Source organism: Dryas octopetala, chromosome 3, assembly GCF_963921425.1.
Source record: "Dryas octopetala chromosome 3, drDryOcto1.1, whole genome shotgun sequence".
NCBI lineage: Eukaryota > Viridiplantae > Streptophyta > Magnoliopsida > Rosales > Rosaceae > Dryas > Dryas octopetala.
The window spans coordinates 840,511-866,111 of record NC_141368.1 but is presented as its reverse complement, the minus strand read 5'-3'; the positions used below and the strand labels follow the sequence as shown (position 1 = coordinate 866,111).

At 35.2% G+C, this 25,601-nt stretch overlaps 5 protein-coding genes and 1 pseudogene across 10 annotated transcripts; 3 read left to right on the top strand and 3 right to left on the bottom strand.

Moving 5' to 3' along the window:
• On the top strand, positions 1 to 2,220 carry LOC147289200 (dof zinc finger protein 1-like). Its single transcript, XM_086235676.1, has 2 exons — positions 1 to 137; positions 669 to 2,220. The coding sequence occupies exons 1-2, from the start codon at positions 114 to 116 to the stop codon at positions 1,596 to 1,598; spliced, it is 954 nt and encodes a 317-aa protein (XP_086091802.1). The 5' UTR covers positions 1 to 113; the 3' UTR covers positions 1,599 to 2,220.
• A 2,686-nt stretch (positions 2,221 to 4,906) lies between these two features.
• On the bottom strand, positions 4,907 to 7,333 carry LOC147289199 (cyclic nucleotide-gated ion channel 1-like; annotated as a pseudogene).
• A 2,125-nt stretch (positions 7,334 to 9,458) lies between these two features.
• Positions 9,459 to 11,463, bottom strand: LOC147289198 (protein yippee-like At4g27745). Of its 3 annotated transcripts, none has more exons than XM_086236731.1 (4): positions 11,338 to 11,463; positions 10,725 to 10,754; positions 10,444 to 10,567; positions 9,459 to 9,914 (listed from the first exon to the last, which is right to left on the bottom strand). In XM_086236731.1, the coding sequence occupies exons 3-4, from the start codon at positions 10,534 to 10,536 to the stop codon at positions 9,687 to 9,689; spliced, it is 321 nt and encodes a 106-aa protein (XP_086092857.1). In that variant the 5' UTR covers positions 10,537 to 10,567; positions 10,725 to 10,754; positions 11,338 to 11,463; the 3' UTR covers positions 9,459 to 9,686. The 3 variants fall into 3 exon arrangements, with proteins under 3 accessions (XP_086092857.1, XP_086092858.1, XP_086092859.1); XM_086236732.1 differs by lacking the exon at positions 11,338 to 11,463 and adding an exon at positions 11,189 to 11,294; XM_086236733.1 differs by lacking the exon at positions 11,338 to 11,463 and having other exon boundaries at positions 10,729 to 10,754.
• A 1,311-nt stretch (positions 11,464 to 12,774) lies between these two features.
• On the bottom strand, positions 12,775 to 14,224 carry LOC147289197 (Yippee family putative zinc-binding protein). 3 transcript variants are annotated; one of them, XM_086237343.1, is made up of 3 exons: positions 14,096 to 14,224; positions 13,736 to 13,832; positions 12,775 to 13,279 (listed from the first exon to the last, which is right to left on the bottom strand). In XM_086237343.1, the coding sequence occupies exons 2-3, from the start codon at positions 13,826 to 13,828 to the stop codon at positions 13,055 to 13,057; spliced, it is 318 nt and encodes a 105-aa protein (XP_086093469.1). In that variant the 5' UTR covers positions 13,829 to 13,832; positions 14,096 to 14,224; the 3' UTR covers positions 12,775 to 13,054. The 3 variants fall into 3 exon arrangements, with proteins under 3 accessions (XP_086093469.1, XP_086093466.1, XP_086093468.1); XM_086237340.1 differs by having other exon boundaries at positions 13,736 to 13,878; positions 14,096 to 14,207; XM_086237342.1 differs by having other exon boundaries at positions 13,736 to 13,839; positions 14,096 to 14,195.
• Positions 14,225 to 15,012: 788 nt separating this feature from the next.
• Positions 15,013 to 20,510, top strand: LOC147289196 (RNA-binding protein 2-like). 2 transcript variants are annotated; one of them, XR_015121039.1, is made up of 8 exons: positions 15,013 to 15,274; positions 16,441 to 16,562; positions 16,652 to 16,889; positions 16,994 to 17,055; positions 17,130 to 17,211; positions 18,436 to 18,559; positions 18,669 to 19,864; positions 19,942 to 20,510. XR_015121039.1 is itself a non-coding variant. In XM_086235117.1 (7 exons), exons 1-6 carry the CDS (start codon positions 15,181 to 15,183, stop codon positions 18,540 to 18,542), a joined length of 705 nt encoding a protein of 234 aa, XP_086091243.1. In that variant the 5' UTR covers positions 15,013 to 15,180; the 3' UTR covers positions 18,543 to 18,559; positions 18,669 to 20,510. The 2 variants fall into 2 exon arrangements, 1 of the variants encoding a protein (XP_086091243.1); XM_086235117.1 differs by having other exon boundaries at positions 18,669 to 20,510.
• LOC147289195 (oligopeptide transporter 6-like) lies at positions 17,130 to 25,292 on the top strand. The gene is made up of 7 exons (XM_086235116.1): positions 17,130 to 17,211; positions 21,749 to 22,282; positions 22,665 to 22,762; positions 22,851 to 23,420; positions 23,891 to 24,125; positions 24,247 to 24,429; positions 24,509 to 25,292. The coding sequence occupies exons 2-7, from the start codon at positions 21,800 to 21,802 to the stop codon at positions 25,124 to 25,126; spliced, it is 2,187 nt and encodes a 728-aa protein (XP_086091242.1). The 5' UTR covers positions 17,130 to 17,211; positions 21,749 to 21,799; the 3' UTR covers positions 25,127 to 25,292.
• Positions 25,293 to 25,601: the final 309 nt, after the last annotated feature.

Here is a 25,601-nt window from a genome sequence, read left to right as displayed (position 1 = left end):
CTCTCAAGTGCTTCATCTTGCTTTAAGACCATCTGCTAGAAAAGTGGGTGATTTTTCTCTCTCTCTGAAGACTTGATAGCTTTTTCTCTCTTCCCTTTTCTCCTTCCTAATCCATGGACACAGCTCACTGGCCACAGGTAAAGCAACTTTCTTTTTCTTTTTCCCTCCATGAAATCATGAAAATTATCTTCTAGGGTTGAGTTTTTCAAAGCTAAATCAGATTATCTAGCTTTGGGTTTTGAGAATTATTTTTCTTTCTTGATTTGTTAGTTTTAAAGTTATACCTTTTTTCCTCTCTATACAGATATTGATAGTCGTTTAGCTCATCCCCCCACTAATATCAAAATTTATATTGCTGTCTTCCAAGCTTTGGTCTTTCATTTTTGTCTTCAAAGTTGAAAGTTGCACTGCACTTTTTTCTTTCTCTTTTTTCTATCATCTCCCATCTGATAAAGTAAGTTGTTTTTATTGTTGCTGTTGTAATCCTGATCAAAGTGCATGTAAAGCAACTTCCCTTGTTTTCTTCCTCTTTTTAGTTTCTTTCTCCATCTTTGTCTTAAATTTTTTGAGTGACAAATACTTTTGTTGTTTGATCAACAAGAAATTAGTTATGGCCTTTTCCTGTACGTCCCTGTTTTTTTGGGTTTATTTTTATATTTTATTTTCAGGGAATTGGAGTGGTTAAATCGATGGAAGCAGGAGGCTCGAGGCCTATCTTGGAGAGAAGGACAAGGCCTCCTCAAAAGGATCAAGCTTTGAATTGTCCAAGGTGCAATTCAACTACCACCAAATTCTGTTACTACAACAATTACAGTCTCTCTCAGCCAAGATACTTTTGCAAGACTTGTAGAAGGTATTGGACTGAAGGTGGGTCTCTGAGAAATGTTCCTGTGGGTGGAGGCTCAAGGAAGAGTAACAAGAGATCATCAACTTCTTCATCATCATCATCAACATCTTCAGCAAAGAAGGTTGCTCATGGTCATTTTGATAATCATCTGACCCCACAAAGTATCAATTTCCCTCTGTCTGCTTCTCAAAACCCTAAGATCCACAAAGGCCAAGATCTCAACTTAGCATACCCACCAACTGATCAGGACTATGATCATCATAGCATCTCTAAATTTGCAGAGGTACCCTTTAATCAAGACAACAAATTAAGCCACCACCAAAACAACAACCCTAGTCCGTCTCACGATCATCTGTCAGCTATGGAATTGCTCAAGACTGGGATGAATGCATCAAGGGGATATACTTCTTTCATGCCATTGGTGGTGCCCGATTCGAATAATAATATTACGATGTTTTCTAGTGGAAGCCATGGGTTTCCGAATTTGCAAGAATTCAAGCCAAGCCTGAGCTTTTCTCTAGACGGTGGGTTTGAGAGTGGGTATGGGTGTCTTCAAGGGATGCAGGAGAGTACTAGTCATCATGCAAGGCTCTTGTTTCCTACAGCGGAGGATTTGAAGCAGATTCCAAGCACTACTACTACTACAACTGCTGAGGATCATGATCATGATCAATTTCATGAGCATAATAGAGGGGAAGTGGATCATTCTGGTGGGTATTGGAATGGAATGTTAGGTGGAGGATCTTGGTAATCAAATTAACCCAAAAAAAAAACCATAACGATCAAGAAAAATATGGTGTTTTGGTTTTGTTTTTCACCTGGTGGGTCATGGGTGTGGCTTGTTTTCATGAGTTTAGAAAAATAACAAATTATATTTATATAATAGGGTACATGGGTTTCTTTCTTCCTTCCTTCCTCTCTTTCTTTTCAGGATGAATTTTTCCTTTAATTTATTATTATTTTTCTTCTTGGTTTTGCCTTGCTTTACTCTTTAATCATCAATGTCACAATGTGCATGTTTGAAGCATTATTTTTGGTTGGCTTCAAGGGGTCATGTGATCGATCATGATCGAGGACTTAATGCTGTATGAAGATTCATGAACAAGAGGCCAAGGAATCCCATAAAGAAAGAAACAAGACTCCTACTTCTTGGGTTTGCACCATTGCCTTGGCTGATATGTTTTCACGATCTACCACAGTAACCGTACGGATCAGTTCTGTAGGTTTTCCTGTCAAAATTATTTAATGTTCCATATATATATATGTTTTGAGCTAGCAATTAAGAGTCGGTAATTTATTTGTTAAATGTATACAGATCGAATGACTTGTTTTATTTGTTTATTTGTAGTTAACTCTTATTTGGATTTGTGGCTTTCATTGTGTGTTAGCATTTGATGAATATATTATCTATTTGTGTGCATTGAAGTATATAATTAAAGTGAGTTGGAAATGATGGGTGTCAATCCTTTATTAGGAAAAGCTTCTGCTTTTGTCTTTCTTTTTGCTTGGCAACAGGTCAGAAATGTCAGGTCTTTTCAGCACCATCTGGGTCTTTGAGATTCTTCCACCACAAGTAGGATTTGAAGAAGAATGACTAGGTATGTATAATGCATGTATGACCCATCACCCATGAGCCACAATACCATAGATACCGTCACATGCTTCCGATATACAGATCGAACTAGTTTAGCTCCACCCATCACATGTACATAACTATTTAATTTTCGTTAAACACTATTTAAAACACTATATAAAGTTTAAATTTTATAATTTCTGGGAAAACCCAGTATGCCCCTTAAAAGAAAAAAAATTTAGTCCTCCTAATCTATTATCTTGTAACCACTTTTGAAGGTCCAGTACTCTTAAATTCTACATGCCCTTCTATTCGTTTTTTTCGTTTTATATATTTAAGGGGGTTTTTTTTTTTTTTTTTTTTTTCAAATTTGGTACCTGAACTATTACATGTGTCTCAATTAAATACCAGAACTTTTATTTGTCCCTATTAAGTACCTGAACTTTTATTTTGTACCAATGTAGTACCTAAGTTGAATTCCGTTAATAAAATTGATGAAAGTGAGTCATGTGCTTTGCAGGTGACCACATATCCAAGGTCAATTTAGTCATTTCATATAACTACTTTAATATCTTCTTAGTCACTGTACATTCATTTGTGGTCAACTGAGGTCACAATGAGAAAGAGGAGAACTTAGGGTTCACGCAACTAGCTAGATGATGCATATCCAAATATACGTTTGCATACCACAACCAAGCCTAGCCCCTCTATGACAGATTTCAATAAACATAGCCTTCTATCTATCACAAAGCCACCAAACATTTGTTACAAAATAGTAAAAGGAAAAACAAAGCATTGCCACAACCATATACTACCCATATCCTAAACCCCATCGCTCACAAAATTTGTAATCTACATTTGACTTATTCTTTTTTCCCGGTTAACCACATCAAGAATATCATCACCCAAGAGAAACTAGAAATAGTCATAACACATTTACCCAGGTTCAATGGATAGTCAGTTGGTAGAAAAGTTGGAATAAAATAGGTTTCTTTTCCTCTCTTTTTTATGCAATTGATGCCATAAATAGGTGAAGTTTGGTGGATGGGGGCTTAGTTATGGTGGGAAAGAAGGCGTCAACGCATGAGAGAAGGTGGCAATGGTGGGAAAAAGGACAGGCTGGGGAAAAGAGATGATGGGTAAATAATTCCGCTTGAATTGACTAAAAAAGCCTTGGATTTCACAGCTTCCGTTAATTTTATTAACAGAAATCAATTTAGGTACTAAATTGATACAAAATAAAAGTTCAGGTACTTAATATAGACAAATAAAAGTTCTGGTATTTAATTGAGACACAGGTAATAGTCGAGGTACCAAATTTGAAAAAAAATCCTATATTTAAAGACAAATTAATGATGAGGTAGATCGGTAGTACCCTTGACTGGCATTCCCTAAGCTTGCTTTATTTGTTGGTTAATTAGTAACTAGTAAGGAGGTGGGATCCACAAACATTCTCCTCGGTAACCATGCTAGGGTATAATCTCCTCCACTCTATCAAATCTTCCAGAGGTAGACCCTCCATTTATTTATATTCATTAGACATATATATATATAGATATATAGACAATCTATAAATGTTATATTTTTATTGATTTGTATATGGTGTTCAGCGTTAGCACTAGGGTTTCTGTTGTACGTGGAGGTGCATGACCACCTTATCATGCATGAAGATCCCTTTCTTAACTGCCCGACAGCCCAAGCCCAAGCCCAAGCCCAACCTTATAGTTTATAGGGCTAGCCGGCTAGGTCTCGTCGATGCATGATCTACGATCCACCAGTCTCTCAGATTGTCTCAATCAATCTTAATTCGTTTGCCCGACGAAAATTGTCAAGATATGATCAGGGAATTTTAATTTTCTATTATTTTTTGAACTTAGCATATGTCAATGACACGAACTAACAATTAGTCACAGATTTCCATGTCTATTAATACAGAAGTGTCAATGATTAGGTTCATGAAAAGAAAAATAGTGTTGTAGCAGAAGATAGTGCGTTAGTGATGCGCAACAGTAGTTTGCTATGTGATCATGGCCCCCTCTTATGTTCCCCTTAGACCTTATTTCATGTTTAATTTGCCAAATTGGACCCTTTCCTTGGCTAGCTCTTTTCCTATGTAAGTCCATAATTAATCATGGCCTCCGGGAAAAAAAAAAAGTTCCATATATAGAGCATGATAACCAATGCACAAAACCTAAATTTAAAAATAAAAGAAGGATATATAAACTCGCAAGCAAATGCTAATCGAAGTTTCAATCCTCATCTGATGTTACCACTCACAACTGATAAGAAAAGGATTATTAGTTAAGAAAAAAAGAAAAAAAAGAAGATTACAGTTTTCTTATATGATATTTTAATTGACAAAAAATTGTATTGGGCCTTGGCAAGAAGGATTAATACACTATTTTTCAACATAATAGCCCATGATCCAAGGCCCGCAACATGTGCAAAGCTAGCGCTTTGTATGAAGCCGGCCCATACCTCCCTACCTAAAAAGAAATACTGGTCGATCTCCAAGTGTCAATTGGATTAGGATCAGAGGCAATGCCACTCCTGCTGCCCTCTCTGCTTGTGCTTGCACTGTTTCTGTGCTTCTTTTCTATGATTTTCTTCAAGTCCTTGGCCATGAGGGCAAAGCTTTCAACTTTTGTGCTGCATTTAACCATTCTGGTCGAGATGGGTAACTTAGAAGAGGAGGTAACTGCCCTTGATGATGCCCAATTCACAAGTTGTTCTCCATAAAAATCACCTTTCTCAAGACAACTATTTGTGCTCCATGATATTTGGTTGTGTAGGTTCGTACTGTGCCTTGTGTGATGAAGATCATCTTATCAACTGGTTCCCCTTCTCGTATAATATGACTGTTCTCATTATATACTATGGGCTTCAGATACTCACGGATTGCTTCCAAATGATCTTCATCCATAGTCTGAAACACTGGAACCTATATATATAATCCAATACATAATGAATATGAGAACATCATTAGTATGAAAATTTATACTAGCAAGGATGGATATGAAAATTTATAGTGAAAATTAAATTAATTATCGAAGTCTTGTTTTGGTCAAGCTACGAAACTACATGATGGGTTTGGATGTATCTTCAAAGTACTATGTAGTATGTACTTAATTAATATCCTGATAGCTAGACAAAAAAACTTACTTTCATTAGCATATCCATGCAGAGATGACGTTTGATATCTCTAAAATGATCCCAACGAATTAAGAATAGAGTGGATATTCATAATATTGACATCTTCGTCTTCTTTCAGATCATGTAGCACATTTTTCTTGATCTTCTCCTTTAAATCCAAAGGGAGGCCATTGCCATCTAACCATGTTGCTATCTCTGGATCTCTTTTCCTCCTCATTTCCATCAACCTTCGATTTTCCTTTGAACGTACGCGTGTAGTTGTCAACTGCATATATGTCTATTCCACAACAAATTATGAGGAGCTTTAATTAAGATTAATTAAATAAAAAGTTTTATGTGAAAACTCAGCTCAGCACCAACCTGCAAAATTGCATTGAGATATATTAAAACCAGTAGCATGCCAATTATACAAATGGAAACCGCAAAGTCGACATTTCCCATGCATAGGTGCTGGTCTGGAGATTTTGACCAAAAGAACTGCAAAAACAATTAAAACGGATCGAGCAATATAAATTCAATTGCTCAAAAATTTAACAAACCTGTTGATTATATTGTGACACAGCTCACAGCTCAATATGAAAGATCAACAAACCTTACATTTGGCAAGCCCCACCAAAAACAGTGAAGGAACTTTCGTGGAAAATCTGTTGACCCCAACATACCAGACTGAAGGGCATCAAGAAATATACCAAAATCTAAAACAATGATTTCGTGGATTTATAGGGCATAAATCATTTAGAAACGTTATATTTCTGAATGTATGGTCATGAGCACAATCAAAAGCATTAAGTTCACATCCATTTTCTCTTCAACAAGCATATTGTCAACAATCTATTTCTTGTTGAAAAGAAAAAAAGTACCAAATAGCTCCAAATACTTAAAAAACAAACAAATTAACTAATAATGAGACTTCAAAGAAAATTAGAAAAAAAGTACATATATATATGTATAAACTTATAAGGTTTTTTTACTCAAATAACACCGGAATTATAGAGAGTGTGCTCAAATACCACCCAAACTTTTTTTTTTGTTAATTTACCACTTAAACTTTCATATATTGACCAATCTACAACCTACCGTCACTTTAGTTAAATTTTCTGTTTATTTCAAGGGTATTTTCGTCAATTTATATGATAAAAGCATTTTAAATATTTAAAAAAAAAATAAGTAAACCCCCTAAAAAAAAGGTATTTCCATTTTCTATTTTTTACTTTTAAAGTTTTTTTATAATTATATTTTAAAAAAAGTTTTTAAAATAATATTATTTTTTTATTGTATTCAAGGAAAATGGGAAGTTTAGAAAATTTTTTGATGATTTAACAGAAAAATGGATGTTAGGTGGTAAATTAGCACATATTGATAATTTCAGATGATAAATTGACAAGAAAAAAAGTTTGGGTGGTATGAGAGCACACCCCCTATAGTTCAGATGGTATTTAGGTAAAAAAGCCAACTTATAAAGAAGAAAAAATGCAACTCCAATAAAGGAAGGAAAATAAGATTAATAAAGTTTCCTCTTCCATGGATGAGGTGAGGTGCGTTTAACTGTGGTTGATTGGGCTAGTGTCTGCAGCTCAAAATAGTTTGTGTATGGTCTTTCTGGGCCTAGAAGGGCCCAAAAAAAGAAAAAAACTTCATAATGTTTTAAATGAAAGATGTCAAATTTTGGCCTATCTGGAGCAATAGCACCACAACATTAGGTTCTTCCAAATGGGAGGTGACTCCTCGCTCAACATATTACAATCTGACATCTGACCCATTTAATAGGCACCGAAAGGATTGAGAGGCGTGAGTAGCTAAATATTGCTAATTGGGTCATGTTTCAATTTTGCAAGGATATGTTTCATCTCTGGACCATATCCAAGTAGTTTTCAATTTCGCACTGATGATGACAATACTAAAATGCTTTATTAGTATCTTTTAGTTTGAAAACGCTTTAGCTTGTTTTGCTCACCTCCTTTAACTCAGGTGTATACTCACCTCCCATCTAAAATTCTGTCATGTGTTTAAAAAATTAACCATGAGTTAATATATTGTATTTAATTATTTGTGATATTATAATGATGAGAGAGAAAAATAATTTGACAACTCTTTTTTACTTTTATCCTTATCTTTTATTACTCAACTTTTTTCACTTTTTTATTACGTATTAATTTTTATTTTCTCTTTTATTTAATTATTTATAATAATTTTTGCTTCTTTTATTTTTTTGCTCTTCTACAGTACGCCTCTAGTATCTAAAAAACCACATGCATTTAATAATTTTTGCTTTTTTTTTTTTGCTCTTTTCTAATAAGCCTCCAGTACCCAAAAAACCACATCCAATTTTTTTGGGTCAATTTCTCATGTATACACCTTTTATCTATTTTTTTAATTAATTAAAAAAAATAATCCAACAACACCTTTTTTTTTTTTTGCCTAAGAATTCTTCTTTCTTGTCTCATACATGACCTTTTCATATCAAACAAATTCTTAGGTCAATCTAAGGTGTTGCAGCATTTGAAGAGAGAAGAATAGTTGCAACGACATAATTTTTTTTTTTTAACTCATGTAACTTTTTTATTGGATTTTCTATGTATGTAAATGAGTTGTTGTAGATTTTTGTTTGGCAAACATTTTAGATTAAACTTTGCAAATGAGTTTTTTGTTCGAATTGCAAATGTGTTGTTAGAATATTTTATTTTTTAATTAATTAAAAAAAATAGATAAATGTGTATACAAGAGAAGACCAAAAAAAATAGATGTGATTTTTTGAGTACTAGAGGCGTACTGGAGAAGAGCAAAAAAACAAAAAAGTAAAAATTATTAGAAATAATTAAATAAAAGAGAAAAGAGAAATTAACAGGTGATAAAAAAAAGTTGAGTAATAAAAGATAAGGATAAAATAAGAAAAGAGTTGTCAAATTATTTTTCTCTTTCACCATTATAACATCATAAATAATTAAATACAATAGATTAACTCATGGTTAGTTTTTTAAACACGTGGCAGTATTTTAGATGGGAGGTGAGCATACACCTGAGTTAAAGGAGGTGAGCAAAACTGCTCTCCTTTAGCCCACATTAATAGAAAGAAAACTAATGGAATAGTTTGAATAAATTAGTTAAGATAAGATTGAAACTTACTTGACTTACAAGCATGAACATAAACAATATGAAAACGGTGACGTTTTGCCTTGCAGGCTTAAATGGCTGATTGTTTTTGTTGGGCCAGCCCGATTGCAGGCTCGCAGCATATGGCCCATTTTACAGTTACACATCCACACGTTAATAAACTAATTTAAAGAGTCCATTTTTGCTCAGCAATAAATGTTATTTTTAAGAAATGTTATAATATAACTTCATTTTAAGAAAAAAAATAATAAATTTTTTTTTTTATTAAGCGGGAAAGGAGTTGGTTGGGTTATTAAATTTTTGTATGTAGTTTACACAAAAAGGGTGATGAGCATTACAACCATCATAGATGGATAACACATGACAGATGGTTTGAAGAACCTATAACTCAAACAAGACAATTCACATTTTACAAACCAGGATTTATGCACAACTCAACTGTAAGTCTGTAACCGACCAAAAAACAAAAAAAGACACAACTCAACTGCTAGTGTTGCGTAAAAGATGAAAAGAACTCAACTGCTAGTGTTGCGTAAAAGATGAAAAGCAACTGTATTCATGCTTTCTCCATGAGATGATGAGAGCATTTTGTTCAATCTACACGCACGATTCATCATTCCAGGCTCTCCAATTTCCAGATCAACTGTATTGCTTCAGTTCTCCGCTATGCATCTTCTATTTAACCCCTCTTTCGTGGTCTAATCTAAATAATGAGTATCTTCACACGCAGGAAAGCAATGTCTAGAACTGATTATCACACAAGACAATAGCATACTTGAGAGAATTCCACAATTTTATTAACACATAAACTTGATGATGATCCCATCTACAACGTTCAAACAGATCACATGGCAAGAATCAACAGCATGAAACAATGACAAATTTTCAAGGGATGATCAATGATGCCAAGTTTCTGTACAGCATGAATATATAGTACATGTTCCATTGGACATTGGTACACCTAATTACATCAAGAGGAATTGAATGGCAGCACCATTTTTGCTACCAATCCTCCTTAACAATTTTTGACTTCTCAAGTATGAACTTCCCTTCCTTGTACTTCTGCGATGCCTCATAAGCTCGTTCATACTTCCACCCCAACACCTCCCGGCAATCACCACAATAGACATCGGCAACAGTATGCAGACCAGTCAACAGATGCCTGTCTTCCTTTGCCCCCACAACGACATTCATAGCGTGGGAGAACAGAAAAGCTCGGCCATGTTTTCCCTAACAACAGAATTATGCAAAACAATGTTAGACTAAAATCTGCTCAAAACCTATTATCACAGTCAATATGGAATGAAACCAAACATTCAGAATGTTTAAAATAGACAGCAAAACACTGGAGTTACAAGATCAAACCCAAAAGAGCAAACTTTGTTTTTAATTCAATCTAATTCAGCTTTTGTTTTATTCTTTGAGGGATATGAATTTATCTTCTTATATTGATTTGGTTCATTACCTTCTTATATTGATCAGAGCAAAGAACCCTTATGATTAGCCAAAAAAACAAAGAACCTACAAAAATAGAGTTGGCACCCCAATTGTAATTCTTCTATAAATGGTCATTTTTCTTAAAAAATTTACCCTCTTCCTGTCAACCACTTGATTCCCTACCCCCATCAATTTAATCTTTTACAACAATCAATGATCATGATTCATTCGTGAAGAACTAATAAAAACTCCAAAAGAAATTTTAAAAAGAAAAACAACAGAATAAGAAGTTAACAATGTTCTGGAGAATAAGGTGCCTCACCTGAAAAGCCTTTGAAATTATATCATCATGAAGTGAAACATGGTTTCGGCAATTACAACAGCTGTACAATCTAGGCCCTACCAAATCCGCCATTAATTAACAAATTCAGCTCTAAACACCCTCACTGCTCACCAACCAGAAAAGGAAGAAAAACAGACAATTACACACAGAGAGAGCAGATATGTCTATAGGCGGAAACCCAAGTTACAGTAAATTCTGTAAAATCAAAACTTTTAGAAAAAAAAAAAAAAAAAAGGAAAAAAGAACATAAATTTATTTACCCACAACGAGATCAATGGTTACCCAGAAGCCTGCAAGCAAAGATAAGAGCACCAACCGTGTTAGCGTGCAAGATTAGACCAAAATGGATTACAGGGTTGAACAAAGATTCCAAAAGTAAAATATTAAATTTCGAAAAAAAGAAATATGGGTATGAAAGAGAGTAAGAGACAGGATTGCAATAAAGGGTAGGCAGCAAGAGCAATTAGAATATAATTAATTAATTATTAACAACTATATATAAAAATGAATAATTTATAAATAAATCCTTAGGAAGGCAAAAGTTGGAGACTTGGAGTCTTTGAAGTGAAATTTATGGTAAGAAAATAAGGAAGAGAATAAAACCCATTAATTAATTGAGTATTGTAATGGGAATGGTCCGAATGGATGAGGATCTGAGCTGTAAAATCAGACACTGAAGCATAATTAAAAATTATAAGAGTTTGAGAAATCCTGTATTCTTTACCTGGAGAAATAAAGTAATGAAACTTATTGATTAATGAATACAAACTGTTACGCACTACAATCACAAGTCATGAAAATGATAGAGAAATAACATTAACTTATAAGCATAATTTAAATTAGGAGTTTTGTTTTTGTGTTGGAAACACTAACCTGACCACCGTGAGTTGAGGTTCATGGTTGCGTGGTTGAGTCTATAATAGAGTGAGGAGAGGACTTTCTGCAATATTTTGAGTTTGATGACTCGGTTGAGTCATCGAGAGTAGATTCACGCTCGCTCAGAGTGAGAGTGACACGCGCAAGCTTAGTGCTGTTCTTACTGTTAGAAATACTGCCTTTTTCCTTTTCTTTTGTGAGGGAAATAATTAAATGGCTTTTAAGTTGGCTTAAATGATGATATAGTTTTGTAGATAAATGATTAAAAGTAATCTTTTGATTTTTTTTTTGTAACTTGTACCAGATCAATATGATGATACCTTAAAATTCTGTACTTAATTTTTTTAGCAAATGAAAGTGATAATGATGTTAAATAGAGGTTATTGTTGTCAAGCTAATTCAAGAAAAATAAGGCAATCGTTTTGGATTCTCAAATAAATGTCTTAAAATTTTTATAGATCATTTATATTAAAATAATTTTTGTGAGTACTTAACAAAATTTACGTAAAATTCATAATTTTATTATCGTCTATGTTAATTGTTAAATAATAATGTTGTATATATAGTGGTTGTATCTAGAATCATATCTAAATGGAAAATCCTCGGAAAAAAAAAAAAAAAATCTTTGAAAAATCTGAAGTGTTCTATCCAGTTTAGCTGATTCAGAAACCACGGGTCACCTCACCTAACCTTTAACACTCTCCTGAGTCATACTTTCCATGTTTATTCCAAACATGTGCTGCTGTGCATCAGAAAGACAGCTTAAATTCAAAGCATCCTCACAATTTTCATTGCCCATTGATTTAACCCTTTAGAAACATGGATATGCACCAAGTGCCAACTGCTATAGAAGTGTCAATTTTTCAACAAGTGTTTTAACTAGTCCATAGTATTGCTAAAAGATGCAGACGAGTCACTAGTTATGTATACTATAGGAACACTGAATCTTGTGGATAAATGACAAACCTTTACTTTGACATATCTAGACTGGCATGTAAAAGCCTGCAAACTCTTGCTTAAGAACTGACATAACACACAACTGAGATCAGATGAACCAAAGCAAAGCACAACATTACTGGTTTAATTTACCCTCTGGTAATGTACCACTTCAAAGATGTTCCTTTGAGCCTTTTATCCTCAGGTGAAGTCAAAGGAAGCAAAATGTTAATCAGAAACTGTGAAAAGCAAAAAACTTTAGTCTTTACCAGTGGATTATGAGGGGATTTCATTAGCCTTGAGGATTGTGGTTATGAAGTACTAAACTCTAAGGAAATCAAACTCTCCTTCCCCAGCTTTGTAGCCATAAAAAGATGTTAATCTTTCTGTTTTCTAGTTTTTTTTTTCCTCTGTATGAAGATCTTAATCATTCTTGTTATTTTTGTAAAAGAAGCCATAATGGATTAAGGTCAATAGGTTATCAGTATCACAGTTCAATGAACATAAAAACAAACTGAAATAGCCAACACAAATTTTCACATATAGGCATATAGCGCATAATCTTACATCTGAACATAAACACAAGTTGAAACAGCCAACATAATCTTAACATATTGCATGTATATAACACATATCAGTTACTGCTGAAGATGCAGATTGCAGAACCAACAAGCACACACACATCATATGATTCATATCCACAAATGAACAGAGACCTTCCAAATAGTAATGGAATTATTAACAGTACTACTGCCTTTGTGATGGGGAATTATTGTTATTAGTACTGCTTGACAATCTTTGCTCTCTCAATTATAAACTTCCCTTCCTTGACCATCTGTCTTGGCTCATATGCTTGAACGTACTTCCAACCCAAGACCTGCCCACAATTGCTGCAATAGATGTCAGCAACAGAGAAAACACCAGTTATGAGCTTCCTGTCCTCCTTTTGTCCCACAATGATGTTCATTGCATGAGAGAACATATATGCTGTCCCAGTTTTCCCCTAAATAACCAAAGAGGTACATAAATTGTTGGGTAATTGCAGTATATATATATATATATATATACACACACATAATCTTCACATATATAAAGTATAAACATACAGAGACACACATGTAACTATGAGTTCTAACACAGAATTAAGTGTATATATATGCACACATATTCAGAATGCACACTATTTATACCATTTCAAGCCAATTTCTACATGCATATAGCTATCAGAACCTATAATTTTCACTAAGCTAATAATATAATAGATGTTATAAAGCTAAGCCTAGAAGTTAATGCTTGTTTACCAAACACCAAACTAGCATGCCCATCAAGTATCAACTCTCTATTGTTTCAACAGATTGGTCAACATAGCAGGCTAGAGACAAAATAGCATTTTTACCCCAATATTTGTGAGTAAAATATATAATAGACTAATTAAACACGATTGCTTTTCAGTTTTCACCAGAAATTTTTTGGATAGAAGGTCCTCACGCAGAGCAACAGGGTTTTGGCAACTTCTGCAGCTGAAGAAGGGATTACCACCACAATCCGCCATTAAACTGAAAGCTTGACACCAAGTAAATGACAATCAGATCCTATTCCAACCTACATAGAAAGAAAAATGACAATATACATCGATGACCCCCCAAAAAAAAGGATAGTATTAAAGGAATATAAATAATAATATAAAAGAGTACAAAAGCTTCAAGTTGTTAATATGGAAAAAGAAATCATTGTGAAAAGGCAAAGGTAATTAAAGACTCTAAATAATGAACCAATCTGAGAGATTAAAATGGAAAAAGGAGAATCAAAATCTTCATACATGGAAGAGGGTCAAGAGATTATGCTCCCAAAGATGAGAATCAACAACATGAGGCGGGCAAATTTTATAAGGATATGATCAGTAGTCCAAGTTCAGACCGTTGACTATAGCATTATTGGAGTTACAAAAATATGATGCGGTTCGTAAAAAGATAAGGTTAGTTGATGAAAAGTACTAAGACGAGAATCAATGAATAAAAAATAAAAAAATGAAATTATGGTAATTAATCAAGGAATCTATTAGAGTTGCCTATCACCTCTTGTCCAAGCTGATGTAGATGCATTTTTTAGTATTAACGCATAGCTTATACTGGGATCACAACAACTTATAAGTGCGGTTTATCTCTACTTTGGAAGTGACACAATATGTATTAGCATTACTTGTAATTTATCTACATTTTCGGCTTGTAGTACAATTAACATTAAGCTTAGAGTTGCCTTCAATCTGTAATTAATATGTAGAATATCTCATAAGGATGATTAAGATCTAAACCTCTTGCAAAAATGTCTAAAAATCAGCACAAAATAAAATCAGATTATAATAAGTCTTTGGATTAGCTTAAGTGGTAATAGTTGTTGAGGTAAATGGTTAAAATTAGAAAGGGTCCATATTCAATTCATTCAAATGTAAAAAATAAAAAATAAAAGAATCAAATTAATGCAAAGAAACATATGAGACTTTCTTGTTAGAGCATGGACTCATGTTTGTATATCACATTACTTGTTTATATGTTACCATAAAATAAAAGGGTTTCGGTTTTGTTCTTTTACCTGGGAAAAAAAAAAAGAAAAAAGATTTAAGGTTGAGTTTAACCATTTTTAAAAAAAGAAAAAAAAAAAAAAGAGGAAAAAGACAACGAAAGGGGAATCGAGAAGTAGAAGCAAAGCCGAGAGCGTAACTGCAAAGGACGACATTTGTTATTTGCCCGCTCTCACTTAAAAATTAGACATCTCATCTCTCATCCACTCATCAAATTTCATCCCTCCTTCTCTACTGAAAGGGAATCTCTTTGCGTGTTGTGACCTCTCCATTTCTGCTCTTCTGCTCCATTTCTTATTACCTCACAAACCAAACAGATAACAAACATGGCCGAAGGTTATTGGAGGTACAGCGATGCACGCCAGCCACCACCGTCGGCGATGAATTCCGTCGTCGGCAAGCGCCCACGCTCCGATTACGGTATATTCAATTCCTCACACATCTCCTAGAATTCCCATCTCCCCCTCTCTCTCTTTCTCTATCTATCTCTTTGTGCTTCATGAAATTAGGGTTCTTGGGGTTTTAATCTCTGTTTGGTTGCTGAGAAATCAGAATTAATAGACAAAAAACTAAAAACAAAAGCTGTGCCATGAAATTTTATTCTGTAAACAACAAATGGAGATTTCAGCTGACTTCCAAGTACTGGAACTAGGTTTTCATTGGCTTGAGGAATTGAAATTTGGGATCGCAGCTCTTTTTTAATTTTCCGTGCAGTTTCTAATAAACCCAACGGAGTTTTAAGTGGTTGATCTATGTTATATGTGGTTTGATCACCGTTGATGTGTATGTGAATCAGCTTATTAAGGCATTGCTTCCGATATGTGTAATTGGGGCCGCAAGGGTTATTTATAAGATGTACTTGCTTAGATTATATGATAAATTTGCATTCTTGTTAACTTGGTGTGCTTTATGTGGTGTTCGTCACACATTTATGAGTATAACCGTTGTTTAAAGTATGATATGAGAGTTGAAAATAAGTACTACGAATCTCATTATGTCGGTTTGTTATAAGACATATCTTTACCGCAGTAGCCCGTAGGTTGCATGTGTCATAAAATTGAAAATTGTGGACAAATGGATACAAAATCGTTGGAGGCTGTAAATAATTATTAATCATTAAGAAATACTTTGTTTCATTTAAGGTTTGACCTTTTATGCCTATTTCTGCATTTCGTTTGTCAGTGCACAGATTGTATTAAACATGTAATTGAAGTTATTTGAAGATATGCTGTTATGTTGGTTCACTATAGTTACCATATAAACTACTAAAGCTGGATGGAAAAAAAAAATTCAAGTAGTCATGTTAGCAGATTGAATATCTTCAGATACTTGGGCATCTTAAATGGATTTTCGCTACCTAATTACCTGATTACAACTGATGCAGTAGTTTCAAGTGATTATTGCAATTGTATTTGTTAGGTTGTCTGCAATTTTAACTTAATATTCTCCTGTTTGTAGCTTTTTTCTATAGAGATTTGATTTTCTTAACAAAGGCACATTCTGCCTTTAGTCACCCATGCAGTTCAAATATTTGTTGCTTTCTTGTCTCTTTTGGCATATACTAAAGTACATTCTTAATCTCTTAGATGCCCACAGTGGCCACGACCTGCCTAATTATTATCCCCATGAAGATGATAGAGGTTCTCTCCGTGGAATTAGAGATACTGACTCCATTAATGCGTCATATGACCGTTACCTTCGTACCGCGGTACCCACTTTTTATACTTTTTGGATCTCACTTGCATTTTTCACCATATGTTTATGTTTGGGGGGCTAATGTAACAAGTAACATTTCAGCAAATGTCATCGTATAGTGGGGGACAGTCTGCTAGAACCATGAGTGGGGGACTACCTGGTCGTTCTGTTGATGATCCACGTATGATGGGAATTGGGGGTGTTGACCCAGGGGCAAGTGTGAAAGAGAGGGTCATGGGATTGGGAAGTGGACGGCCTGAGGCTCCCCTTCCTCCTGGTGCTACCAGTACGCTATTTGTGGAGGGATTGCCTCCCAACTGTACACGACGTGAAGTAGCTCGTATCCTTTCATTTGTCGAGGGCTTGCAGTTTTCTATCCTTTTTTTTTATCCATTGTCACTTGTACTTTACCTTTCTAGATTTTCCCTTCACTCGGGTTTGAAGATATCTTTCGCCCTTTTGTTGGCTACAAGGAAGTGAGACTTGTAAGCAAGGAATCGAGACATGTAAGTTTATCTTTCTCCAAAGGTAGATTCAATATTTAGTGGTTGATGGATTCACTAATAATTAATCTGTGCAGCCTGGAGGAGATCCTCTGGTACTTTGTTTTGTTGATTTTGTGAGCCCAGCTCATGCAGCCACTGCTATGGATGCGTTGCAAGGTAAGCTTACAATTTCCCTTAATTTGTTGTAATCATAGCCCCATATGTTTGTTGGCATATTCAATTTATTTTTTACTTTGAAAGAAGAAGGGCTGCCAAATGATTCATTATACATCTTTTTAAAAAGAGAAAGAAAAAGAAAAGGATGTGTATCTAGTTGATACTGCGGGTTTTTGCTTGGCTGTGAATTAACAAAAGAAAAAAGGAAAGGCCGTTTTCAAAATTTTAGAAAAAAACAAATTAGCTTTCAAAATTTAACAATTTATAATTTATAGTGTAGTGTATAGTGCATCAATATTGAACACAATTCACACGGAAAATCTATACCCAGGATTTGTGACTTAAAACGCTTTTAACTTCGAGAGCTTACTGACATTTTCAAAAATTTCGGAAAGCTTCCCAAATCCTTAGTTGTGTGGCATTTATTTCCCATTTAAAGTGAGATAAGTCACTATTCAAGGCGTGGGACTTCTCTTTATGAAGAATGATGTGATATTTTTAGCCATTTTGTATTGGCATTGAAGGAGGTGAACAAAGATTGCTGCTGGCCATATTTGTTATTCTGCAGGTTCTGTTCTGGGTTAGGGGCATCTGTCAGTTTGTTTAGTATTTATTACGTCTTGGTTTCACCCGATACTTTAGGTCTGTGCATGGTTTTCAAAGTCATCCAATACCATAAGCCAAACTTTGTAAATTCTTCCAAACAATGGAAGGACTTACCTTCCTGATTCATTATAATCCTAGATTCTGATGACCCTTAAATCTGGTTGGTTTCGTGGGGAATTGATGGGTTAAACATTTAAATAGGCTGCTGAGACTGGTCAAGGAAGCCGTCTAATCATTTGTTTGACCACACTTGTAATGTCATTCTAAGGATGGTGCTGTCGATATAGTTATCTCATCATGACTGGTGAGGATTCCCTAATTGTACTGCAAGTTGAAACCTCATTCTGGTGAGGTTTCCCCAATTGTACTGTATACGTTATTTTTAGGGATAGAGCGTGTGAACTTTATTTTGGAATAAGGGAGGCCCATTTTACCCTTTCAATCTAGGAAATCTGTGGAGAACCCACATATGCTACTTAGGTGGGCTGAAAAGTGATAGGTGTTATGTATTTAAGATAATGATTTCACGTCTTATATCATCTATCTGCTGATGCCCTGATTCGCCGTTGAAAACGTACCTAGTTGTTACTGCGTAAATGGTCGAGCTCGATTTTGCAGGTTATAAATTCGATGAGCATGACCGTGATTCGGTCAATTTAAGGTTGCAATTTGCTCGCTATCCTGGTGCGAGGTCAGGTGGTGGTGGGCACCGAGGGAAGCGTTGAATTATGCGGGTTTTCAGGTGATTAACGCAATTTTTAATCCACACGACCCTTTATTATTCATGGCCGTTAGGTGCTGAGTAAAAATTAAAAAGTCACGCTAAATCATGGGACGACTCTTCTCTGTAGGACATGCTTGATTTGGGAGGTTTTGATAATGAGGGGCGATACAACAAACTTGCAGTCTCAAGAATTACAGGCGCATAGTTAGGATCAACTCAGATCGTGTATTTCTCTATAATTGTGGGGCAATTGCTAGATTGCTTTTTCTGTTAGACGACTGCATACTATATTTTTCTTATATTTATTTCAGACTGTTCCGTATTCATTTCATTATGATTACTGGCAGACTCTCGCCATATGCGTTTCGTTAGAAACTGTAAACTTATTTGTAGTTGAACATGTTCGAATCTCTTTGCATTTGCGCATGCTCTGGGATTAGGGTTTAGTGCTTGGTATTTATTTAGTGATGAAGTGTGGTAACTGCTGAAGTAGATATCATATATATTAAAATAACTGGATTTGTTTGTCTTTGCGATATTATAGACTTAATATTCCAAAAGGAATAAGATCTTAAATTGAACCATTTGTTGTAGAACCCAGTATCTATGATGTATTGATGTTTCATTCCCTTTTTCCTTCAATATGTTTGTTCCTTTAGGCAATTATTTAAAGGGATTCAAAACAATATTTCTGTACTAGTATTTGAATGTGATTTTTGGGGTATTAGTAGTTGAAAAATAAAAGAATGTTATTAGTGGGTGGGTGTATATGTGTAGAGGTCATTTTGATTGAAGCAAGCCTGTGAAAAATTCTTGGTTTCGAGTTTTTACTGGGTTGGGTCGGATTGTAGATGGATCTAGCATTGAATTGATGTGGTGTTGAACGAATCTTGAGGGGATATAGTTGATGCCATTGGATTCCTCCTTGCTGGACTGTTTGGTAAGGCTAGTTTCTCCAATTTGAATTGGGGGCAATAGTAGTGAGTACAATAGATTTAGGTGTAAGTGTAATGCATACAAGGTATATGTTATGTGAAGCAGGGAGGATTGTTGCTTTTAGTGTCACATATTTCATCATACATAAATGCGGACTTTGCCCCAAGCTCTTACCTACCTTTTTGCCTCCCTAAGACAATTTAACTCTGCTTTGCTGCGGACTGCGGACTGACTGCGGTGAGTGAAAAAGGGTCGGTTGAATGGATGGATACCTTTACTTGGCTATTATCAATATTTCACGATTGATGGAAGAGAGGTGGTTGAGAATGATTCATAGGAAATTAGGAATCCCCTCCTTATTGTCCCCTAATATCTTAATATGTATGGGTTCACACTTCACACATCACATAAACATTCGCCTAACTAATATGTTTTAGTCATTCAATTTCTAAATCAAAGGAAAGGTCCCTCGATAAAAGAAATCAAAATAAAGGTTTTACTCTTTACTCAAGTTGTATTGCATTAGTTTTTTTTTAATGAAAAATACTTATAAATTCTCAAAAAATAAAAAAATAAAACACCTATAAAATGTTGACTTTATAAGCAACTAAAAAGGAACTCAAAAGCAACAAGAGCCGTGGGAAAGCAAGATGATGACTTTGGAATGTTATCTAGAGATAATATTCGTTTGTAAAAACAACTTTAAAATAGGCAGAGAGTTGGGGTCGAATTTCTTGACGATAATGCATCTTGTTTTATTCTTTTTACTACCGGAACTACAAGTTTTCACTATTTATAACCTTTTTTTTCTTTGTTGACGGGCAATAATTATTAATTATGCTGTAATGTAAACCAATTTGCTTGGTTCTGATTTTTGAAAATTCGTTTTGAGGCAAGTTTAGATAGATATTGATTGACGATGGTTTCCATTTGTTTTCTTGTTTCATTTGCTGAATGATAAAAAGAAAAGAGTGGAGTTAATTACAAGAATATATTTAATAAATTCATATTTTCATAAATGAGTTGAGTTCTACTCTAAAAAATCCTGCTTCTTGCCAAATGTCAAAGAAAGAAATTAGAGAAGTGGCAAAAAAGAAAGAAAGAAAGAAATTAGAGAATATAGGGATTACTGTCTTTTAGGAAAATAAAAAGAAAAAGAAGAGGATTAGGATATGACACGTCGTTGCTTAGTAGACGCAATTAATAAAGGGATTACGTAATCTTCAAATTGTGTTGATTAATAAGTTCTCGTAAAAGTGGGATTGTTTTGGATCACCACTTTCAGTGTGTACAGAATCCAAACGGCATGCGTCATGCATTAAGCCATTAACTCATGCTAGATGAATCGGATGACGAGATCCAGAAAAAAGAGTCAAACCAGTCAACGATTCCTTTTATCCTAATAATAATACAAAAACTGAATTTTTATTTTTGAATAATTTTCTTTGCTGGGAAATTGTTTGTTGTTATTTGTTTTTTCTGAGTGAGTGCAGCCGTGCAGGGCGGTGCACTGGTCAAGTGGGCGCAAGGCACTTGCGTCGCGTGTTTGGCAATGACTGTGACTCTGCTTATGCATAATCCTGTACCCCCGTACCCACAGTACGCCGCAACTATGTGGCAACTGCTATCCAATCGCTACCCATTACTCCTCAACTATGAATTAAATATTAACCAACTAATTATTATTATTAGATATTACGAAATAGTGATAGCCTGATAGGGACCCACAAACTCCATTCATTCCACCATGTGGTGTAGGCTGTAGTTATCAATGTGAGAGAATGTAGGTAAGGACCGTGAGGTAATTTCCTTTTTCAAAGATTTTATTTATTCATATTATACTTGCGTTGTGTCACGTCACGTGTGCTAAAAATAACAGTAACTGTTGAACGGTTTAGCTTAGTTGGCCCTCTTTGCAAGTTCACACCCTTTGGACGACTCCTTCAATTTTGGCACGGTTAGGATTCTCACGTGCATTGGAATCTTTCTTCTTAGTTTTACTCCTACTGCTACTCAACCTCTTACTAATTAATAGATATCCAGTATATACCATACATACCTGCTTTCTGTTAGGATTCTGATTCTTCAAAGTTCATTCAAACCCTCCCTCTCTTTTTTTATTTATTATATATGCATCCCATTTCTCTATATACACTATACTATATTTCCAATCTACTCTTGCTACATTGCTTATTTTTCTCTTTCTCTGTGGCTTGTGTGTTTATGCACTACTGATATTTGTATGTTGGTTATTTTTCTTTGGTTTTCTAGTGTGCTTAGCATCTTAAGCAAGTAGCAAGCAGTGAATCTCTCACTGTGTTCATGGCTGAGATAGACAGCTCAATAAGGATGGCTTCCTCTGAGGAGGAGGAGAATGACGACTGCCTCATTAAGCAAGTTGACTTAACGGTGCCTAAGACCGATGATCCCACCATGCCGGTGCTCACATTCAGAATGTGGGTTCTGGGTGTGGCTTCATGCGTCATACTCTCCTTTGTCAACCAGTTCTTTTGGTATAGGGCACAGCCATTGATCATCACTTCAATTTCTGCCCAGATTGCTGTGGTGCCCATTGGCCATCTGATGGCTAGGACGCTGCCCACACACCGATATTTCAAGGGTACTTGCTTCGAGTTCACTATGAACCCGGGGCCTTTTAATGTCAAGGAACATGTTTTGATCACCATATTTGCAAATTCGGGTGCTGGAACTGTTTATGCTACCCATATCTTGACTTCTGTTAAGCTCTTGTATAAGAGAGACCTCACTCTTCTTCCTGCCTTCCTTCTTATGTTAACCACCCAGGTTTTCTTCTTCTCCTTCTTCTTCGGATTTCGAATGATTCCATGTTGACTTATAATTTCCTTGTTTAAGCTTGTTGGTCATTTTGATGGTTATATGTATATTTGATAGTAATAGGAATCAATCATTTTGAAAAAGTGCTAGATTTATGGATAATTGGAATTGCATTTTTATTTGATAATGGATTAAGATTTCTTTGGGATTAATGATTCGCTCCTGTGGTTCTGATAAGGGAATTCTTCAGTAATATGATATTAAAATGGCCCAAAATTTGTTTGTCATATGGAAATTATTTCATTTTTTGCCAGTAAAGACAGATGGTGCACCAGATTCTTGCGAGTGATGTCTGATCATGTAGTTTCTATTGATCTTGTTTGAATTATAGGTGTTAGGGTTCGGTTGGGCTGGTATTTTCCGGAGGTATCTGGTTGATCCAGTGCAGATGTGGTGGCCTGCTAATCTGGTTCAGGTTTCATTGTTCAGGTAAACTTATCTTTGTCCAGTAATCAGCCAATCAGTGATTTCATAGCCTGTTTAATATTACTCATAGTAGTATATCTTTTGACTGCAGTGCTCTCCATGATAAGGAAAAAAGGCCTAAAGGTGGCACGAGTCGTACCCAATTCTTCCTCCTAGTAATGATCTGCAGTTTTGTTTACTATATCATCCCAGGCTATTTTTTTGCTATCATAACATCTTTCTCTTGGGTTTGTTGGCTGGCTCCTAAGTCTATTCTAGTCCAACAAGTGGGTTCTGGCTTACAAGGCCTTGGAATTGGTTCTTTTGGGATTGATTGGTCTACAATTTCATCATATCTTGGTACTCCATTGGCTAGCCCATGGTTTGCCACTGCCAATGTTGCTGTCGGATTTTTCCTTATCGTGTATGTGATGTTACCCATCACTTACTGGCTTAATGTTTACAATGCCAAGAAATTCCCATTAATTTCTAGCGACCTTTTCATGTCTAATGGTACAAAATACAACGTCCTGGGCATCATTGATTCCAAGTTTCAACTTGACCGTAGTACATATGCAAAGATGGGGCCTATACATTTGAGCTCCTTCTTCGCTATGTCTTATGGTCTTGGATTTGCCTCACTTCCAGCTACACTTGTGCATGTTCTACTTTTTCATTTAAGGTAATTACACTTGAAGCATTTAATTAACGCTTGTGAAGCAATCATATAACATATAGATAATTTTGACTAATGCACAAAAGTATATTGCATTTCTAGCAATAAATATTACTAAATCTCTTTAATTAAGGACATGGACATTTCTTTTTAGTATTCCTTGTTGACCTTGGAAAGTTTTTCTTGAAGTGGAGATCAATAATGTAGTGCAATGTGGTGATGCATCAGAATAAGATGTATGTTTAACTAATTTCATATAAAGAAAGAAGTGGATTTTTCTATGCTCTGGGTTCATTCAAATGTTTAAAACATACATCATGGTCTCCTTTGAAAGAAACTATATGCTGCACATATTGAATAACAATATATATATTATATATATTATATATTGTCTTTTTTTTTTTGGCTTTGGTAAACAAGCCAACACCATTGAAAAAGGTCTTTGTGAATTGAAGTTCATTGTACCTTCTGTGCAGTGACCTTAAAAAGCGAAGTAAAAAATTGGATATCCATGCAAGGCTTATGAAGAGTTACAAATCAGTGCCAACATGGTGGTTTCTGATCATCCTTGTGGTTAACATTGCCCTGATCCTCTTAGCTTGTCACTTTTACGAGTCACTTCAATTGCCTTGGTGGGGTGTATTGCTTGCTTGTGCCATTTCCATTGTGTTCACACTTCCAATTGGTATCATCTCAGCCACAACAAACCAGGTAACAAAATCAAAACTTTCATTATAAGCTAATATTATTGACTTTAAGTTTAGAGTCACTGGTTCAAATTCATTTAAATGTATGGTGTCCGAAATTTGTCCTTTCTTTTTCATTGTAACAGCAACCAGGTTTGAACGTTATCACAGAATATGTGATTGGGTACATGTACCCAGAGCACCCTGTAGCTAACATGTGCTTCAAAGTGTATGGTTACATCAGTATGGTTCAAGCTCTTTCATTTCTGCAAGATTTTAAGCTTGGTCACTACATGAAGATTCCACCAAGAGCAATGTTCATTGCACAGGTCAGTTTAATTTTTCTGAATTTATCAAATCTGCATGGTTGGGTTGCATTCTTTAATAGCTTAACCAGGGGAATTGCAGGTGGTAGGAACAGTTGTAGCAGTGATTGTATACCTGGGAACAGCATGGTGGCTGATGGAAGACATTCCCAACCTTTGTGATACCTCCAAGCTGCCAAAGGAAAGCCCATGGACTTGTCCAATCGATCGTGTGTTCTTCGATGCATCTGTTATTTGGGGCCTTGTTGGCCCCCGCAGAATCTTCGGAAACCTTGGTGAATACAAGAATATCAATTGGTTCTTCCTTGGTGGAGTGATTGCCCCTTTCCTTGTTTGGCTTGCACACAAGACTTTCCCAAAACAAAAATGGATTCGTCTCATCAACATGCCTGTATTGCTGGGTGCCACAGGATTGATACCCCCAGCTAGTACTGTAAACTTTACCAGTTGGATCTTTGTTGGATTTCTTTCTGGGTTTGTTTTCTTCAGGTCTTGGCCACAAGTGTGGAAGGACTATAATTATGTCCTTTCTGGTGGTCTTGATGCTGGAACTGCCTTTGTTACAATATTGGTATTTCTTGCCCTGCAGTCCTATAACATTGGTATTGACTGGTGGGGCAACAGGGGAGAGGGCTGCCCCTTGGCTGCTTGCCCTACTGCCAAAGGGGTTATAGTTGATGGCTGCCCAGTTTTCTATTGAGAAAAAAGAAAAAGAAAAAATAACCTTCATATTTAGGTCTTTTGTGAGCACCATCTTTACTTTTTCGCCTGTAAATACTTAGTTTGTCAGGGATTCTTTTGTAATTATCGTTTATTTTGATCTAATATGCATGACGAAGACATACAAGAGAACATCTTGGTAGAGATTTCTGTCTTTGGGATTTATAGAACATTGCCATTCTTATTTCAAGAGTTCATTTAACTATGTATCTAGATTTCGCAAAAGAATCCATTTCTTCTTCCCATATATGATTAGAGTATATAACATAATATCTAAAAGTTACTTAATTACATCTTTACTATGATGAAATCGGGGTAATAGGAAATTTTCAACAAAACTTTTAAAGGGGGTCAAGAAAGCACATGGTGGGTCAGAACGTACCTACTCAAAGCCATTCGATAATATTCCTTCTTTTTATTCTTTTTCATTTTTTATCTACTTTTTCTCTGACAAT